The sequence below is a fragment of the Pelophylax lessonae genome (assembly GCF_965119305.1).
Source record: "Pelophylax lessonae genome assembly, chromosome: 7".
NCBI lineage: Eukaryota > Metazoa > Chordata > Amphibia > Anura > Ranidae > Pelophylax > Pelophylax lessonae.
The window spans coordinates 276,826,366-276,847,536 of NC_138774.1; the positions used below are offsets into that span (position 1 = coordinate 276,826,366).

At 47.4% G+C, this 21,171-nt stretch overlaps 1 protein-coding gene across 1 annotated transcript in view; it reads left to right on the forward strand.

Moving 5' to 3' along the window:
- GPR107 (G protein-coupled receptor 107) overlaps positions 1 to 21,171 on the forward strand; it is a 168,366-nt gene that overhangs the window by 57,781 nt on the left and 89,414 nt on the right. Inside the window, exon 9 of the mRNA XM_082264241.1 lies at positions 10,312 to 10,445. Within this exon, the coding sequence (XP_082120367.1) occupies positions 10,312 to 10,445 (134 nt within the window). The remainder of the gene's footprint in view (positions 1 to 10,311; positions 10,446 to 21,171) is intronic.

Below are 21,171 nucleotides of genomic sequence, written 5' to 3' on the forward strand. Positions count from 1 at the left end.
TGAACCTCTGCTGGAAGAAAATGTTACTAATCGGACCTCCATGAATTTTAATTCAATACCTCTGACCTAGAAATTAGGATATGCCTTTTCCCATGTTTCCATACATTTTTACAATGACATATTTTTTTGATGCGCCTATGTGACAGCAATTTAATGCATATATTCTAAAGTATTTAATGTTTTGCATCTATTATGTTTTATCTGATTTGCTACACAACCCTGCTCAATGGAATTTGTACCCACAGACATCACTGTATCACTCTGAACTAAACAAGTGGCAATTTAAAGCCACAAAATGCATCTTTTTTTTTTTTTTTTTTTGGCAAAATAAAGCAATTTAATGTTGTGTATATGTAAGGGTTTACAATCGCTGTAACGAACTTTGAATTGCTTTATTTTGTAAAAAAAAAAAATGCATTTTGTTGCTTTAATGCCAATCTAAAGTGGTTGTAAACCCTACCATATACCCAGTTAAGTTTCTGGCCTCAGGTGATAGAGATGAAACAAATCCTCCTACATACATTATACTTGTTTAGATGCAGCCCTCTCTTCTCTGAGGCCATTGAAAGTGCAGCATTTGCCCCTTTGACGCAAGAGGAAATAGTTGATTCAATTGCTAAGTTTCCCAGATCTAAGTCCCCCGGATTGGTTGGTTTACCCATCGAATTCTACTCTACATATTCTGAAGTCCTGGTGCCGCATCTTCTGACCATGTTTGAAACAGCTTTTGATACCTCTTCCTTGCCCCCTTCCATGTGGGAGGCCCTTATAGTACTTATACCCAAACCCAGCAAGGACCCCCACCTTCCGGCCTCCTACCGTCCCATATCCCTTTTACAGGTGGATGTTAAAATCCTGGCCAAAGTACTCTCACTCAGACTCAAAAAAGTTATGCTCTCTCTGATTAACCCGGATCAGTCAGGTTTTATGCCTGGTAGAAACTCCTCGTTCAATCTGCGATGCCTTTTCATGAACTTGCAGGCGCAACACAGCAATTCTGGCTCTAGAGTCGTGGTGTCCTTGGATACAGCTAAGGCATTCAAGTCTGTCGAGTGGAACTTTCTTTGGCGCTGCCTAGAGGGCTATGGTTTCGGGCCTAACTTTATTAAGTGGGTTCGCGTTCTTTACCAGGCCCCGGTAGCCAGGGTACTAGCCAACGGGTGCACCTCGGCGGTGTTCCCTCTTACTAGGGGGACCCGCCAGGGCTGCCCTCTATCCCCTTTACTTTATGTCCTCGTTGCCGAGCCCCTGGCGATTGCTATTAGGACGCACCCCGACATCCGGGGCCTAAGGGCTGGCGCCTCAGAGGAAAAAATTGGTATGTATGTGGATGACACTCTACTTTACTTGGCTGATCCAGGTGAATCCCTCCATGTAGCCCTAACCCTCATTGAGCATTTCGGCCGGACGATTAACTGGGATAAATCTCAGATCCTATCGATAGACGATATTCCTCCCCGCCCTGTGGTCCAGCGCTTCCCCCTGCAGATGGTGGAGCGCATCAAGTATCTGGGGATACAGGTCACTAATTTCCCTAAAAACTACCTACCCGATAACCTCCAACCCCTTTTTGCCTTACTCGAGTCTAAAACCCAGACGTGGGCGCGTCTCCCACTGGGGGTACGGGGGAGGATAAACCTGGTTAAAATGTTTTTTCTCTTACGTCCTCCGACAGTCGCCGCCTCTTCATATTCGTCACATATGGGGTATTAGACTTTGCTCCGAAGGAGTAGCTAGGCAACAGAATATGTTAACATTAAAGCTTTTAACATATCCCACCCTCAAGGGGTGGTCCCCTCAGTCAATACCCTCCTACTTCCTGCAACCATATCTCAGTTTTTAATGTCTAGCTTGTCAGGAGTGGCTGGCTTTTCCTGTGCTGGGGCTTTCTGCCCCAGACTCTTTCTTCTTTTTGAAATTTTGTTTGAGTTTTCTCTCTACCTTTACTTAGCTGTTCTTTTTGTCAGCGTTAGTTAGTTCTTCTGATGAAGAGGATCATGCGGGCTGGGTCTCGGGCTGATCCCCCTGGTCGCAGGTCGTGGGTCAGTGGCTTCCCAGCCTGCCATCGAGCGTTCAGCCAGGTAACGCTCCTGGCACAGTGAACGACCCATCCCTGTTCGGTGCAGGGATGATTGGTGAGGTGGCTACCTCACTGGACGCTGTGCGGTTTCTTAACCCCCATTTTGTGCGTCTTGAATGCGACTCTCCCTGCCTCATGTGCAGCGGCTTGTTCGCCTGTGCGGGTCCCCCACGCCATGTGAGGTAAGTGTATTTATGTGGGGACCTGTCTGTCTGGGGGGGTGTCAATCTGGGACTGTGTAACCTGCCTCTATTCACGCTGCTTGTCTCCCTATCTCTCGGCTGCATGCTGTGGGCTGCAAGGGGGGGGGGGAGCTGTATGACACTGTGTGTGTCAGACTGGTCAGTGTGTGAAGCTGTGTGCTGTGGGGCATGTTTTTTTGGCATGTTTGGGCATATACAGCGATCGCTGCGGCGATCTGACATGTATTCTTATACAGGGATGTCATGTGTGCATTACTGCACTGTGGAGCGGCGGTTACGGCGCCATTTTGCCTACACTCGCTCCGGCCGCATGTTTTACATGCATGGCGGCCATTTTCTTGTAGCCTCCATAGGCTTTCATAGAGCGCCCTGGCAGCATCACTTCCTCTTTCCAGGAACACCAAACGAGGCAGCAGCAGCAGCGGCGAGGGTCTCCTCAGGTTTTATCCTTCTGTTCTTGCTATCCATTGCCTGTGTTCAGTTTGCATATTCCCTGTGGGGGTCTCATTGTGCTTGAGTGTGGTGCGGTGGGCTGCGCTTGCCGCGCTTGCTTAAAGGGGCAGATAACCCTTTATTGTACGGCATTACAGGGGCAATGGATTCTCAGGAGGGCAAATTTCCTACCGCCTTGGCGGAAAGCCAGGGGACCGCTGTTTCCCCCCCAGGGGGGGATTTAGCCACTATTGTGGCTGGCCTTGCTGCTCAGGTACAGATGCTGGTGGCTGCTCAATCTACTAAAAGGCCCAGAGTTGCTCTTTCCTCTGATTCTGAGGGTGAAGGTGATGGGGCTGTTATGGCGGGGGCCTCCTTATCGGGGTCCCGCTCCTCCCTAGATCTAGTGGGGTCCGAGGTGGAGGCTGAAGTTGAGGGGGTTGATAATTCTCCCCCTGGCTCGCCTGAAGAGCTTGCAATCATGGATGAGTTGATTGCTTCCATAAAGCAAACGCTGCTTTTGCAGGATGAAGTGTGTCCCCCCGCCGCCTTGGCGGCTTATGGGACGCAGAGAAAACGCAGGGCGCCGCAGGTTTTTCCCTGCAATGATGATTTTCAGTGCGCTGTTAAGGAACAACGGCGCAATCTGCGCAAACTTTTGCTGTGCCAAGTAGATTCAAGCTGCGTTATCCTTTCTCGCCTTCCACTGATGAAAGGTGGTGTGTGCCTCCCCCAGTGGATCACGCAATTGCGGTTTTAAACAAAGCCACTGCGATTCCTGCAGAGGATTCCCCTGTGTTCCGTGATGCCACGGATAGGAGATTGGAGTCTCTTGCCCGTCATACTTATTCTGTTACGGGTTCTATGCTTAAGGCTCTGTTTGCTTCTCTCATGGCGGCCCAGGCGATCGCAAGTTGGACGCAGATGCTTAGGCGCGTCCTAGTGGCCGATTCGGCCTCGCCGGCGACCCTGGATATGGTGGATCAAATCCACCAGGGTGTCATGTATCTGTGTGATGCGGACCTGGACCTGGTTCCGTTGGCTGCACGTGTGCACAGCGTGGCGGTGTTGTCTCGCCGCCTGGTTTGGTTAAAATGTTGGTCGGTGGACCAGTCCTCACGTAAGACCTTAGCCAATCTACCTTATGATGGGTCTCGCCTTTTTGGGGAGTCCTTGGATGTGTTGATTAAGGGGATCACCGGGGGTAAGAGCACTCTCTTGCCCCATTTCCCCAAGGCTAAGGGGGCTTCTGGGAAGAAGCATGCTAATTTTCGGCCCCCTCAGGGGTCCTTTCGTGCCTTTCGGCCGCACTACAAGGGCAAGCCGTTCAAAGGTCAAGGCTCTCAGAAGAAGCCCTGGTCTGGGAAACAGAAGTCCGGTCAATCCGGATCTGCAGCCCATAACAGTTCGGCCTGAAGGGACGCCCTCACCCAGTTTTGGGGTGGGGGGACGCTTGCTCGGTTTTCTTCAGCCCTGGTTGGCCCGTGTGCGGGACAGATGGGTTCAGGAAATCGTTCGATCTGGTTACAAGATCGAGTTTCTCTCTCGGCCGGAGAGCAGATTTTTTCCCTCAAATCTTCAACTGTCTCCAGAGCGTTTGCGGGACCTGCACCTGGCGGTGCGGGACCTGAGGGCTCAGGGAGTGGTGGTTCCGGTGCCTCATCGGGACAGATTTCGGGGGTTTTATTCCAATCTGTTCACCGTGCCCAGAAAGGAGGGCAAGGTTCGTCCAATTCTGGACTTGAAGGCTCTGAACCGCTCTGTGCGGGTTCGCAAGTTCCGCATGGAATCCCTGCGGTCGGTGGTGGCTGCCCTGGTTCCGGGGGAATTCATGGCCTCCATCGATTTGAAGGATGCGTATCTTCACATCCCCATTTTCGAGGGTCACCAGAGGTTCCTTCGATTTGCCATTGCGGAGGATCACTACCAGTTCGTGGCGTTGCCTTTTGGTCTCGCCTCGGCTCCGCGGGTCTTCACCAAGGTGCTTGCACCGGTTCTGGCATTATTGAGGGCCCAGGGCATTTCTGTCCTGGGGTATCTGGACGACATTCTGGTTCGGTCTGCGACCAGCCAGGGTCTGGAGAAGGACCTGTCTGTCACGATGCAAACTCTGCAGGAGTTTGGTTGGACGATAAATTTTCCAAAGTCGACACTGAGTCCGTCGGTTCGTCTTCCCTACCTGGGAATGATTCTGGACTCGGTGCAGGCGAAGGTCTTCCTGCCGGAAGACAAACTCAGAACTCTTCAGGAGGAAGTCAGGTCCCTCAGGGACGTTCCGCACTCGTCTCTGCGGACGTGCATGAGATGTCTGGGGTTGATGGTCTCGGCCTTCGAGGCGATTCCCTTCGCCCAGTTTCACACGCGGGGTCTCCAAGCGGAGATCCTGTCCAGGTGGGACGGGCGACCTCAATCTCTGGATCTTCTAATCTCGTTGAGTCATCGCACCAGAAGAAACCTTCTGTGGTGGCTCCAGACCCCGTTGGTGTCCGGGGGCAAGTCGTTTCGTCCTGTCTCGTGGACGGTGATCACCACGGATGCCAGCCTGTCGGGCTGGGGTGGTGTTCTGGGCGTTCTGTCCGCCCAGGGAACTTGGTCGGAGGGGGAGTCTTCCCTTCCGATCAACATTCTGGAATTGCGTGCGATAAGTCTCTGTCTTCATCGCTGGACGGACCGGCTGCAGGGCTGCCCGGTTCGGGTGCAGACGGACAATGCCACGGCGGTGGCCTACATCAACCACCAAGGGGGCACCAGGAGTGCCCGAGCGGCTCGAGAAGTGGCCGACATTCTGTCTTGGGCCGAGACTCGTGTCCCGGCGATAACGGCGGTTCACATTCCGGGGGTGGAGAACTGGCAGGCGGACTATCTGAGTCGCCAGACCCTGGATCAGGGGGAATGGTCTCTCCACCCGGCGGTCTTCCAGATGTTGTGCGCGAAGTGGGGTCTTCAAGATGTGGACCTGTTCGCGTCTCGTCTCAACAACAAGGTGAGAAGGTTCGTGGCAAGGAGGCGCGACCCTCGGGCAGACGCGTCGGACGCGTTAGTGGCCCCGTGGCATCAGTACAGGCTAATGTACGCTTTTCCACCGATTCAGTTGCTGTCCAGGTTCCTTCGCAGGTTACACTCGGAACGCAGCACGGTGATTCTTGTGGCACCGGACTGGCCTCGCCGGTCCTGGTACGCAGACCTCGTGAATCTGGCGGTCGACGCCCCGTGGCGTCTGCCTCTTCGAGACGATCTACTGTCTCAAGGACCGATATACCATCCTGCTTTACAGTCGCTGGCTTTGACGGCCTGGCTGTTGAGACCGAGGTCCTGAAGGAGAAGGGTCTCTCTCCAGAGGTCGTTCATACCTTGATCAACGCGAGGAAGTCTTCCTCGGGGAAGGTTTATTACCGTACTTGGAAGGCCTATTTTGCCTGGTGTGAGTCCAGGGGGTTTTCACCCCGCACGTACTCGGTTTCCCGAGTGCTGTCCTTCCTTCAAACGGGTGTCGATCAGCGTTTGGCGCTGGCTACGATAAAGGGTCAGGTGTCTGCGCTGGCCGTTCTGTTTCAACGTCCCGTGGCTTCCAACTCCTTGGTTGGCACTTTTGTTCAGGGAGTGCGGCATCTGGTTCCTCCTAGGAGGGATCCTCTGCCCCCTTGGGACATGAATCTCGTTCTGTCTGTGTTGCAACGTGCTCCTTTTGAACAGATCAGGGAGATCTCGTTGTCTATGTTGTCCAAAAAGGTCGCCTTTTTGGTGGCGATCACTTCGGCTCGCAGAGTGTCGGAGCTGGCAGCTTTGTCCTGCAAGTCTCCGTACCTGGTTATTCATTTGGATAAGGTGGTCTTGCGACCTAATCCTTCTTTTCTTCCGAAACGAGTTTCGGAATTCCATCTTAATGAGGATATTGTCTTACCTTCGCCGTGCGCGAAGCCTAAACATCCAAAGGAGGTGAGATTGCATTCTCTGGATGTTGTTCGGGCGATAAGGGTTTACCTTAAATCGACTGAGTCTTTTCGAAAGAAGGACTCCTTGTTTGTTCTTCCAGAGGGTCCTCGGAAGGGCATGGCGGCTTCGGCCTCTACCATCGCCAAATGGATCAGGCAGACCATTGAACAGGCCTATGCCTTGCAGGGGAAGGTTCCCCCTGTACCTGTGAAGGCGCACTCTACTAGATCTTTGAGTACGTCTTGGGCCTGTCGTCATGGGGCTTCTGTAGCCCAGGTGTGTAAGGCGGCGACCTGGTCGACCGTACACACGTTCACAAGATTCTACAAAGTAGATGTTCAGGCATCGGCGGATGCTTCCTTTGGCCGCAAGGTTCTTAGTGCGGCAATTCCCTAGGGTCCCTTGTTGGGGACCTCTGGCTGTTGGGATAAGTTTTGTATCCCCTGGTTTTTTGTCTTTTCCTGGGTTGTTGCTCCTGTTGAGCACTTGTTTTTCCTGTTGCCCAGCTGGTTTCCTTCCTTTGGTAAGGTTCCTTTCTTTGATGCGGAGACTACGTTGCCTTTTCGGCGCGGATGCGTTTCCCACCCCTCATGTTTGCACTGCTTTGGGACGTCCCCATATGTGACGAATATGAAGAGGCGGCGACTGTCGGAGGACGTAAGAGAAAACTGAATTTTTGTAAAATCTTACCTGTAAAATTCCTTTCTCTGAGTCCTCCGACAGTCGCCGCCCCCGCCCCTCTTTTGGGGTTTGGTTGTGTACTCTACTGCTATTCCACTAAAACTGAGATATGGTTGCAGGAAGTAGGAGGGTATTGACTGAGGGGACCACCCCTTGAGGGTGGGATATGTTAAAAGCTTTAATGTTAACATATTCTGTTGCCTAGCTACTCCTTCGGAGCAAAGTCTAATACCCCATATGTGACGAATATGAAGAGGCGGCGACTGTCGGAGGACTCAGAGAAAGGAATTTTACAGGTAAGATTTTACAAAAATTCAGTTTTTCTGCCCAAACTACTATATGTTTTTTGGCACTCCCCGATATATCTCCCCCTTAAATACTTCCTACAATTCGACTCCATCCTCAAACCCTTCATATGGGGTTCCAGCCGGCACAAACTTGCCTGGCGGAAACTTAAAAACCCTACGGATCTGGGCGGACTTGCGCTCCCTGATTTCAACATGTGTTACCTGGCATCACAATTGTCCCATTTTTTTCCACGGTGATCCAGCCAGCCTCTTCTTGCTTTGGGTGACTGTTCTATGTATGGAAGAGCAACAGAGACACACTTGGAAAGAAGCATTGTCTGCAAATAGCCTGCTAAGAGTAATGCTAGGTGGATTACTAGATTTGGATGCACTTCAGGTAAATTTCGAACAAGGAGAAGTCAACCCCAACACTAAAATCTCTACATCTACAGACATCCACATTCTTAGACTAACCTATCTAACACTGTAAAGAAGAAACCGCTATATATACCTTTTTGGAACTTCTCCACTGCAAGTACCGGCTAGTACCGGCTCGGCTCTACTCGGCCCTGCTTGGCCCGGTTTGCTTTTCCACTGCAGTACCGCATGGTATAGTGTCGGAACGGTTCGGTACGGTACGGTATAGGTTTGCTTTTCCACTAAAGTAGTACTAAAGTTAAGTGGGTGGGATAACAACGGGGTGGGTGTGATTCTCTGACCAATCAGTGGCTAGTAGTGACTGCATGCAAAGGATTGTGGGATATGGTACCAGTTTGGTACCTGTTGGAACCACAATCGAGTAGGTACTGTTTTTTCAGAGCCGTACCGTACCGTTCGGTTCCATGCAGTGGAAAAGCAAACCTATACCGTACCGTACCGAACCGTTCTGACCCTATACCATGCGGTACCGCAGTGGAAAAGCACAAAAGCGTGCCGAGCCGGTACGGTTCTATGCAGGGGAAAAGCGCCATTTGTGAAGCTGATCCGGTCCCACGCTGAGCTGTCAGCGGCAGCTTCACTGTGGAGGCGGGTGCAGAAAAAAAAGCAGGCAATGGAACCCCCATAGTAAGTCTATGGGTGACATCACTTCCCATTCATTTCACAGCCATTGTCGGCCGTGTCCTCTGCAGAGCTTCCGCCGCTGGAGACCGGATCGGCTTCAAAAAAGGTAAGTATACTGATTTCTTCTTTACAGGGCTAGGGTGTTCGATCGTGGAGGTCTATAGATGTAGCGATTTTAGTGTTATGGTGGACTTCCCCTTTAAAGCTTAAAGCATTTTTGTGGGGAAAAAAAACAGCAAATAAAGAAAAAAACAATATAGCGTATACAATTGCGACACAAATCATATTGTAATTGAATGTTATTAAAAATTACCTTTCCTTTTTAATCTGCAGCCGTTGTAATTTTCCGAAAATGCAATATGGCCGTCTAGAGGTGTTCTGTACACAGAAGGTTTACTGACCACACCCCAGAAACATAATTTCCTACTTCTGTGATTGGCTCACCCATTTTCCGAGAAGTCTGTCTAACATACAAGTCAGATTTCTGGCATCCCCTCCAACACAAATGTCATTTTTGGTGAGATACTCCCAATAGGAACACACCTAAAGGGATGCAGGCCCAGCATATTTCCTCATTAGTGCCCTGCAGCTGCACAGCTGATAGATAATTATGAAACCACTCCCATTAGACCCACTCAGCACAGAGGAACAAACAATGATTTCTTTAGAATAACAAAAGTTTGGAATCTGCAACAAAGTTTGTTATAATCCTTGCAATGTACAGAGATCACCCAGAGGGGAATGTTTTTTTTTTCTCAACAAAAGTGGAGTTACACTTTACCTAAAGCATATTAAGCAGTTACAGAGCAGGTGTGTGTTTTTTTTTTTTTTTTTTTCCTTTTTGGGATAAATGTTTAACTAAATGAATAGAAGCTGTCCATTGTAAGCACCCCTGTTGCACAGCTTGGGCTGTTGAAGGAAGTTGAAAAACAGCGGCAGGATCAAAAGATGAAACAAAGTTATCGGAAGGCCTCGCAAAATAAACAGACTGCTCTGTTAAAGAGGAAGTAAACCCTCCTCTGACACTTGTACCTATAGGTAAGCCTATGATAATTCTTACCTATAGGTACTGTAAATATCTCCTAAACATGCACCGTTTATTAGATATTTACCTTCCATGCAGCCAGTGACGTCACTGGCGCATGCATTCTGAAGGAACGGCCGCTGGTGCCGTTCCTTCAGAGCTCCGTGCCGTGACGTCGGCTCCCGTGCGCGGGAGTGACGTCACCGCGGCTCCGGCCAATCAGATGGCCGGATGCCGCGATCCCAGAAGACGGGCGACTGGACATGTTGCCCATCATACAGGTAAGTGGACGGCACGGCGGGGGCTCGTTCTAAGGTAAGTATTTCATAATGAGCTAGTATGCCATGCATACTAGCTCATTATGTGTTTCTCTTGCAGGTTGCAAAAAGAAAAAAAAATTTTTTGGGGGGGGTTTACAACCTCTTTAAATTGACAAACTTGCATCATATGTCATTTTTTATTTTGCTTTTAATACCATTTTAAGCTATATGGGCAGATATTAAAGTCCGGATTTTAAGGGGACCTGAAGCATTGTTTTAAAGAGAGAGCTTTGGCCTTTTTTTTTTTCCTTTTCTTTAATTCTGGTTGTTTATTTTTATTTTTTTGCAGATCGTTATCACAGAACGAAACCCCGATAGCTTCCTGTCTGCGGATGAAATCCCTTTACCAAAGCTGTACATCTCAATGGCTTTCTTCTTTTTTCTTGCTGGCCTTGTCTGGGTTCACATCCTTCGGAAACGCAGGTGTGGAATTAACGTCTTATTTATATAAATGCAGCATGAAAGTAGAACAAAGAGACAAAAAAATACCCCCTAAGGAGTGGGACTATGTTGGGCGACCAAACATCCCAAAAATATTTTCAAGTAGAGTTTGATTAAAAAAAAAGCAGTTTTTTATTGTACATAAAGTATAAAATGTTAATATAAATAGACCTGCGCACCCTGCTGGGCACCAGCAGCTAGCTTAAACACTGGCAAGGAATACAATACGATATACACACAGGCAGCGCTGGTTAACCGGTTGCCGACCGCCGCACGACTATATACGGCGGCGGTCAGGCCAGGCAAAGTGACGTGTATATATACGTCACTAGCCTGTCACTTGCTTGGGAGCCAATAGCGGGCGAGCGCGCGCCCGCGGAGGTGCGCTCCCGCCCCGGCTCGTTCCCTAGCAAGTCCGTGCGTGTGACCGGTGGACCCGATGTCCGCCGGTCACTCGGCGATCGTCGGTGCAGAGGGAGAAAAGGCAGGCGGCTGATGCAAACAAGCCGCCTGTCATCCTCCCCTGTGTAGGAATGGTGATCATACGGTTCTACTATGTAGGACCGTTGATCACTGTTCCTACACCAGTAGCCATGTCCAATCACAGTTAGAAGCACGCCCCTAGGGACATACTTTTAACATTTCCATCCTATGAATTTCCCCAATTTTGGCAACCCATAGCCGCACAGTAGGCGGCTGTGTTTGTCTCCACAATGCTGGTATGCAGGCTTTAGCCGCATTCAATAAGTGCGGCAACAAAGAGTTCCTATAATTCTTTACTGAGCTCCCCGTGCCATGTAATAAACACAGCACGGGGTCATCCCGTACCTTGGTCGAGGTTAGGTTCTCTGTTATACGAGCCACCTCATCCCAGAAACTCCTTATTGCTGGGCACGTCCAAAAAATATGCACCATTGTTCCACCCTCCTCTCCGCATCTCCAGCACCTATCCTGATGTTTCCTATCCATTCTGTGTAGTGTTGCTGGAACACGGTACCATCTAGCTAACACCTTATAACTGATTTCTTGATATCTACTAGCTATGGATACCTTATGAGTCAGTCTCAAGATTTTATTTATTTGTCGCTGATTAAAGGAGATACCTAATTCTCCTTCCCATTTTTGCAGGAATTTAAGTGGTTCCGAATCACGCGATGTCCCCAGAAGTGCATATATATGTGATAGTGCATGTGGTATTCTCTCCTCTGCTCTACATAAAGTCTCAAATGGCGTTAGGGGGCGTGGGATATAGCCTGTCTTCTGCATTTGTTTTAAATAATGTCTAACCTGGTAGGCACTGAATGCATCTAAATTTACTTCGGGCCATGCTAGCATTTCTGTCATCGTAGGTGGTTCCCTGTGGGTCCATATGTCACACAATCGTCCTCTACCCCCATTAATTAAACCTATAATTTTAGCATTCGTTCTACCAGGGGGAAAGTTTATGTTATCCCCTAAGGGGGTCATTGGTGATATTGTTGGTGCTACCGAGCTATTTTTTTGTGCTTTAATTGCTTCGCTTACCGTCGCCCCTATCGTCGGATGTAAATGTATTTTATCATTTTTTAATATCGGAGTCCATGGGGCTAAGGCCACTGTTGTATTCATGGCCTCCCTTTCCAATTGCACCCACTGTTTAAAGGTCCCACTGCCGTGCCATTCCATCACTCGCGTCAGGTGCGCTGCTCTATAATACCGCAACAGATCCGGTAACCCTACTCCTCCTCTCACCTTCGGGAGGGTTAAGATCTGCATCCCTATTCGCGGGGATTTTCTGGCCCACACAAAATTTCTGAACACTGCCCTTGCCTGTACAAAATATGTCATCGGGATTGCTATCGGAACAGCCTGGATAGCATACAGTAACCTAGGTAATACGTTCATTTTCACTGCGCTGCATCTCCCAAACCATGACAAAAATAGTGTCTGCCATCTTTGTAGATCTGCTTTAATAGATTTTAAGAGTGGAATGAAATTTGCCTCAAACAAGTCCTTCGGATCTGCTGTAATGTGAATCCCCAGATACACCACCGATTTCTTATTCCACTGAAAGGGAAAGGAAGATCTCATATGGTTCCATCTAGTCCCTAATATAGACACATTCAATGCCTCTGACTTCGACACATTTATTTTGAAGTACGATACTTCCCCATACTCTCTGATAGCCTTTAGGATTGATGGTATTGTTCTGTCAGGGTTTGTAACATAAAAAAGCAGGTCATCTGCGTAGGCTGCCACTTTATGTTGACCTCTACCCACTTGTACGCCCTCTATTTCTGCACTTTGACGGATTTTGCACAGTAAAGGTTCTAACGCCAAGACAAAAATCAACGGCGATAGGGGGCAGCCTTGTCTAGTGCCATTTTTTATCTTGAAAAAACTTGAGCACCAACCATTTGCCCTTACTGCCGCCGTAGGACCGGAGTACAATGATAGGATACACGTCATCATCCATTCCCCTAGGCCTAAGTGTGACAGGGTGGCCCGGATAAAATTCCATGCCACCCTGTCAAACGCCTTTTCCGCATCAACTGATAGCAGCATCATCGGGATTCTCCGCAAACGCACATTATATATCAAATCTATTGTTCGAATAGAGTTATCCCTTGCTTCTCTTGTAGGGACAAAGCCGACCTGGTCGAGATGTATTAATTGTGGTATATATGGCAGGAGTCGATTTGCCAATATTTTAGAAAACAACTTGGTGTCTAAATTTAATAATGAGATTGGGCGGTAACTCCCGCACACCGCGGGGTCCTTCCCTTCTTTCTGGATCAATGTGATGTAAGCTCTCAGAGAATCTGTCGGCATGACCCCTCCCTCCCCGATGTAATTTAGATGTTCCAAAAGGGGGGTCTTTAAATTTGAAAAAAATTGCTGATAGTATAACAGTGATAGTCCATCTGGACCTGGGGCCTTGTGTGGTTTTAACTGAGAGATAGCTGTTTTTAGTTCCTCTTCTGTTATCTTTCCTTCTAATGCCAATGCCTGTTCTGCATCCAGCGATGGCATATCTGTCTTTTTGATATAATTGATCGCCTCATCGAAGCCAGCACCCCCCCTATCAACTGATTCCGATGAGGCGATGTCATATAACTTCTGGTAGAATTTGCTAAATTCTTCGGCAATCTCTGATGATCCATATTTCATTTGTCCCCCGCCTGTTTGAAGTTGTGCAATTACCGTCCGTTTCTGGGGCCCCCTTAGGGCTCTGGCTAACATAGTTCCTGGTTTATCCGAATATTCGTAGTAATGTCTTTTTTGTGACACCAGTACTCTCATGGCTTTTTCATAAAGTAACTCGTTGAGTTTTTCCCTGGCCGCAGTCAGGGGCACTAGATGTTCCATCGCCATCGATCTTTTATGAGTGGCGCTTAATTCTTCTATCTGCGCTAGCAGCTCTGAGATCTTCTCCTCCCTTTCTCGTTTACGTTTTGCTCCCATTCTAATCAACACTCCCCTAATGACGCATTTGTGGGCCTCCCATATGTTCGACGGAGTAACTTCTGGTGTTTTATTTTCCTGGAAATATTTTGTCAGTTCTGCCTCTAACTCTGCTCTTGTCTCTATTCCTTGCACCAGTGATTCATTCAGTCTCCATGATGGTGGCTTTACTGGACCTGCCTCAAAGTTAATTATAATGTGGATGGGGGAGTGATCCGACATGGAGAAAGAGCCAATCTGTGAGGCCACTACTCTAGACAGATCGCCCCTTGAAATTAGGATGCGATCTATTCTAGAGTACCTATTATGTACTGACGAATAGTAGGTAAAATCTTTTTCACTTGGATGCATAATGCGCCAGGGATCGACTAGGTTGAGGAGTGTGATTTCCTTACTAAGTTTTTTAAGTCGGGCATATGAGAGATGTGATGTACCTTGTGATGTATCTAAGAGTGGCTCTGCAGCGTAATTAAAATCCCCCCCCATGATTACCAGCCCTTCTTGAAAGTTTAACTTTATTGGTGCCACCAGTGTTAAGAATGAAATCTGATTCTGGTTAGGGAAGTACACATTAATCATAGTAATCAGCCTTTCACCTATCTTACCCTTTACCATCAAGTATCTTCCTTGTGGATCAATACAAGTTTCTAAAAATGTCCATGGAACCTCTTTGGCCACCAATATGCTAACCCCTTTTGATTTAGGAATAGGGGTGGGGGCGTGATAAGACCATGGGAAATCCTTATTTTGTAATTTTGGGATAGATTCTTTTTTAAAATACGTCTCCTGGCAGAAAACTATCTGCCCATGGTTTCGTCTCATGTCTGCCAGGAAGCGTATTCTTTTTTCAGGTGTAGACAACCCTCTAACGTTTAATGACATAATTTTCACTTCCTGCATTTTTCCTGTCTCAAATGATTCTAACCAATTTACTACTTTACTTCTGAATTTTCTTACTCAGCTGTCTTCCTCCCTTTGTCCCCTCCAAGTGCCAATGGCTTTAGGGCTTACTAGGCCTAGGATTTATCCAAAGTCGATAAACTGATCCCTCTGTACAGAAAGCCCCCTAGACCTACTCAGACCTAATAGAGACAGGGGGAGACCGAGTAAAAAAAAGGGACAGAGAGAGAAAGAAAAAAAAGAAAAAAGAAAAAAAAAAAAAAAAAAAAAAAAAGAGAAAAAAAAAAAAAAGACAGAACAACCCCCCCCTTTTCCACCCCCCCCCCCAAAGAAGTGCCAGTGGGGCGTGATCCTATTGGTCGACTCTCGACCCTGCGTAACTAGACGCAACCTATTTGGGTGGGCAAATCCGAGGATTCATACCGTGAACAGGAGCAAATCTAACACAACCCGCAATATCTGTATCTCCTAATGAGTTGACAAATTAACATAAGCCTGTAGGTGCATTCATTTCCTCCAGTTTAGGATATAAAGAAAAAAACAAAAAGAAAAAGAAAAATGAAAGAAATAAACACACCGACCTCTGCAGGTCCATGTACCCTAGGCATCCGCCCCTGTGTTGCTATCTCTAGGGAGGATTGGGGTTCCCGTATATATTCCCCCCTACCTATACATTCCTGTATCCACCCGCTGTATCAGGATCCCTTTTCTTTTGTAATTACCAAACACATTATTTAACTCCTGAGCCCCCCTAGCTACCTAGTATTGGTGATCCTCCTCCCTCGACCCCCTCCCCCTCCACCATATCACGTATGTGCCCCCTCTGACCTGCTCTGTGCCTCCTATTGGAATTACTCTACCTTTTCTAATCACTCATCTGCTCGTTTCCAAACTCATAGGGCTCCTACTTTCGAAGACCATGCCCAGAGAGTTTTAGACCCAAGAGAGGAACCAAAGCACTAGACCAGCAGGACACCGAGGGGGATAAAGAGAGAACACAAATATAAAGGAAAGAGAACACCGCAAATTACTGCCCTTGAATACCAATTAATCCAGAATAATCATGGCTCCCCAATTACCCCTGGACCCGCATCCTCCCCCGACCGTGACCCCAAGTCAATCCCAGATTAGTCATATATGACTTATATTAATAATAGCTTTATTCTTGTATTGATATTCCTGGGTTCTACTTAAAAGCTGAGGGGCCCAGCCAGTCAGTGACCCTGATCGGCTGAATCTCTAGGAAGGCAAAAAGTCCTGGCAGTTGATCAGGCCAGCGCAGTGTAAAGGTCAGTTCCCCTTTCTTGACTTTTAGATGAAATGGGTGACCCCAGTGATAGATGGCCCCTGCCTTCCGAATTTCCTCCAGTAGGGGTTTCACTGCTGCTCGCATTCTTAGGGTGTTGCTTGATAGATCTGGTAAGAGCCGGATCGTTGCCCCTTCAAACTCAAAGGGGCCCCTATCCCATGCCTTCCTCATTATTTTTTCTTTTAGGGCGTAAAAATGTACCCTAGCCAGGACATCTCGTGGGTATCCCTCGCCCATGCTCCTTGGAGCCCTTACTCTGTGGACCCTGTCCATCTCAATTGCCTCCAACTGGGGTCTGTCCAGAAGGCTATTAAAAATCTCGGTCATTTTGGCAGATAGGTTGGGTCCCTCCACTGTCTCAGGTAGCCCTCTTAGGCGTATGTTATTCCGCCGATGCCTATTTTCTCCATCATCTTGTTGCAGCTGTATCATGATTAGCTGTTTGGCAAATGATCTCTGCGAAGACTCTATGCTCTCCACTCTCTCTGCCATCTGGGCCTGGTCTTTTTCCACCCCCTCTATCCTTCCATCCATTTTCTGTATCTGACCCCTTAAAGAGTTGATTTCGCTGGTTAATGAGCTGACTATCGAGGCAGCCATTGCAGTTAGATCTTGTTTCGTAGGCATAAGAGATATTAACTCTTTCCATTCAGGAGACTGTATTGATAAATTTTGGGGAGGGGGGGATTGTGCCGTTGACTGTTCCTTTCCCGCCACCGCCATCTGCTCAGCTGTGTCCGCAATGTTCTGAGCCTGTAATTCCTTACTGCTGTTATTATTTTTACTGTCTTTCTTTGATCCTGTGTTCCCTGCTGTTCCAGCCTTTGTTGGAGCCATCCTATACTGTTCCTCCACTCTTTCACAACGTGCTCCCCTTAAAAAGTAAGCGGAGATATCTGTGGACCGGCCTGGTCTCTTTATATTGTACAGTTCACTAGTCTGCATAGGAAATGGGGGGGGGAGAGCAGACATTTACCAGCGTCCGTATCCTTTATCCCTCATATTTCTTAATGGGATGTTATATCTTCCAACCCCCCCCTTTCCTGAACCTCCTCCGTTTGTGAATGTACTCGTGTGGCACGGCCAAACATACAGCTCAAGTTGTAATAGTCTCGGGACTCACCAAGGCCGGTCCCACCGTCTCTGCACGACCTCCAACGTACAGCCTGATCGTTCCAAGACTCTCCACTCCGCTCTGGGGAAAAGGAGGCTCCACTCCGGTCTAGGCTCGGCTCCTTTGGAACGGCTGCTCTCTGGCGCGCGGTGTGTCACCACGTGTACTCCCTTCCGGGTCTGAGGGGGGAGGGTGCCGCACGCTGTCTGTTGTGGGCGGATGCCTGCCTACGGGTCTCTGGACTCTGCTACGGTCCTCCTCACGGCATCATCCTCTTGCTCCACCCCTAGGGACATACTTAACCCCTCCCTCTCCAATAAAGTTAACCCCTTCCCTGCCAGTGTCATTTTGCAGTAACAGTGCATATGTATTGCACTGATTACTGCAGTAATGTCACTGGTAACCCAAAAAGTGAAAAAAATGTCATTTAAGGGTCCGATCTGTCCGCCGCAACGTAGCAGTACCGCAAAAAAAAATCGCAGATCGCCGCCATTACGCGTTAAAAAAAAACAACAAAAATGACAAAAACCTTTCCCTTAGTTAGTAAACGCAATAACTTTTGCGCAAACCAATCAAAATATGCTTTTTGCGTTTTTTTTTTTTTTTTTTACCAAACATATGTAGCAGAAAACAAATTGGCCAAAAATGTTAAAAAATTTTGATTTTTACATTTTTTTGGGGGGGGGGGGGGGATTTCATATAAAAAAATGTGAAAAATATTGTTATTTTTGCAAAATTGTCACTCTTTTTTTGTTTATAGCGCAAAAAGTAAAAATCGCACAGGTGATCAAATACCACCAAAAGAAAGCTCTGTTTGTGGGTAAAAAAGGACGTCAAATTTGTTTAGGTACAGCGTCGCACGACCGTGCAATTGTCCGTTCAAGTCACGCAGTGCCGAATCGCAAAAAAAGCCCTGGTCAGGAAGAGGGTAAAATCTTCCGGGGCTTAAGTGGTTAAAATAAATCACAATGGTATTAGAATGTTCATCAAAGTCCTGGCATATGTAAATGATCCAAAAGGCCTTTGAACACGAACTTCCACCCAGGTGCTTGAAACCACACAATCGTGAGATAGAGCCTCCACCACACACTGACTCTTACTGACAGATATGGAATATCAGTGGTCAAACACAGCGGTGGGTGATTTGAAGGATCACTCAACCTTGTATCTCCGGGATGATTCCAATCAGCCAACAGGTAAGAAGCATCAATAGCCAGATCCAGCAAAAGGGGATTTAGGAAATCGATCAGTCTTACACCTCTTAAATAATGTGTAAAAGACATTAATTTTCAGTTGACCTCATGCATAGAAAAAGGTCAAGGAAAGAGGCCCATAGTGTTATGTTTCAAAACATTTACTAAAAGCTTAGACTTGCACTCACCAAACAGCAGATAAAATAAAGCAGGATATGCAAAGAACGCTCATCAGTTCCACCAGAGCAATGGCCGACTTCCGGGCGTGACGATGTGACGTAAGATTAGCTCCTCCCAATGCGTTTCACCATCACAACGTCATCAGGGGTGTATATAAAATGTGTACAGAGACTGAACGTCTCTAAATGACAGACATTAATTAAAATTGAATAACACGGCTTACAACAGTGGGTCATATGAACAAATGGTGACTGTAGTGTGGCATATGTTCCAAACTGACAGTCAATATATTTTTTGGATGTTTTGGTCACCCACATAGTCCCACTCCTTTTTTGGTCTCTTTTCAATTTTGGGATGATGGCCACCTACATCTAGGTATGATGTGGTAAATATTGTTTGGAAAATGGAACAAAGGGTGGGAGTTAGGAAGTAACATGGCACATGCTTTTGGGGAAGTTTAACAGCCAATGCAGTGCTGTTTTTCTCCCTTGTAAAAATGTGGCAGAAATGAGCAGGGAATTATTCTGATATCTAAATAGTAGCGTTGCATCGATACCGGTATCAGTGCCGATACTTAGCATTTGCATGAGTACTACTCGTTCAAATGCTCGGATACTAAAACCGATACCTTCAAGTCCTAAAACTGTAACCGCCGCCTTTATGGAGAGAGGACGCAGGAGGACGTCGCCACAGTGTGAGAGGTGACATCCGGACTGCAGAAGTTCTGGCAAGTGCTCTACCGCTACACCATCAGGGCAGAGACAAGTCAGCTGGGCGTTGTGTAAAAAACGAAAAGTAGGTATTGGTAATTTGGTATCGGTGAGTGCTTGAGAAAAAATATCTGTGCTCGTGCTCGGTCTTAAAAAACTGGTCTCGGTTCATTCCTACTAAGTAGGTGAATTTTGGAAATGTTTCTCAAAAGAACAATCGCGAAAGAGTAATTTCAGCCCTTAGAAATACGTTTCTAAAAGTGAACGCCAAACAAACGGCTAAATTCACAAAAATATTCACAAAAAATATGAGCGCGGTTTTACATGCCAGAGGATTTGTATTTCTGTCCATTCAGTTCTGTTCCACACAGTCCTATCTGAAGTCCTGTAACCAGGCAAAATAAGAAAATCCCTTGCCAACCTTGTTCAAAGTTCAGACCTCATTTGTAGCTTTTTTTGTTAAGACAGTCTTTATATTGGGTATAGCGGTGTTTCTCAACTCCGGGCCTCAGGGCACACTAGCAAGCCAGATTTTAAGTATTACCTTGGGGAAGATGCAGGCTAGAATACTGCAATCACTGAGGAGCAAATGATATCACTGGGGTTTAGTATATATAGTAAGGGTCTTCAAACTATGGCCCTCCAGTTGTTGAGGAACTACACATCCCATGAGGCATTGTAAACCTCTGACATTCACAGACATGACTAGGCATGATGGGAATTGTAGTTCTTCAACAACTGGAGGGCCATAGTTTGAAGACTCTTGCTATATACCAGTTATGGGGAACCTTGGCACCCCAGATGTTTTGGAACTACATTTCCCATGATGCTCAACTACACTGCAGTAGTATTGTAGTGGAGCATGATGGGAAATGAAGTTCCAAAACATCTGGGGTGCCAAGATTTGCCATCACTGGTATAGGCGCTTTAATTGTCACATCGATGGTACAGTGTTGGCCCGCCTTATCCCACCCAAAATACCTCTATGCATGCACGTCTATGTCCCTTTTTTTTTTGCGGAAAAAAGCGGTGCCTGTGGATGTCCTAAGTTGGTGAAATTGAGTGATTTCCACAAATTCTGATTATTAGGACATTTTTGGAACACGAAAGTTAAAGGAGAAGTACAGCCAAAGCTCATTTGGGTGTTTGTCCTGTGCATCACGGTAGTGAAGCTCATTATGTATTCCTGTGACCCGTTTTCAGCAGACAGCAAACTGAAGCCTGCTGTCGGCTGACATCACGGAGCCGGTCCAGGCTCAGGAAGGATCGCGACCATATGGTCAGGATCCGCCCACATGCCGGGACCAGCATCCAGCTCAGCCTCTCGGCGAGCCACTCAGAGCCTGAGACTGCTGCTCCTGCCCCCTTCCACAGCCCAGAGCTCCAGTGAGCCCAGTGGGGCAGAGTAGAGATCCTTCTCAGCCAGTGGGGGAAAGATACAGCATCCACCTAGGTAAGTAAGATTAAAAAAAAAAAAAGGAAATCCCATACTCTTTTAATACCATGTGTTCAAACTTGATATATAACTGCCCAAAGCTCAATCGGCATGTTTTAACATTTTTGAGGTTCTTTTGAGAGTAATTTTAGATGGACTAGTAGATTTAGATGGACGTTCCAAAAAATGACTAACAATTTTATTTTATTATTCTTTTTACTGCTTATTTTAATAAACACAAACATCACCCACGCAGGGGTAACCTTGGGCAGACCGCCGGAGCCCCGTGCGGCCACCAACAACAAAAAAAAGAAATGCAAAGCAACTCAAGGTGTGTGTGTGTGTGCGTGGCTCACCCCAATAATTGAATGTATATCGTAGAGAAAAGAAAAACCCCAGTAGACCAGCCCAGCCCTGCTCACC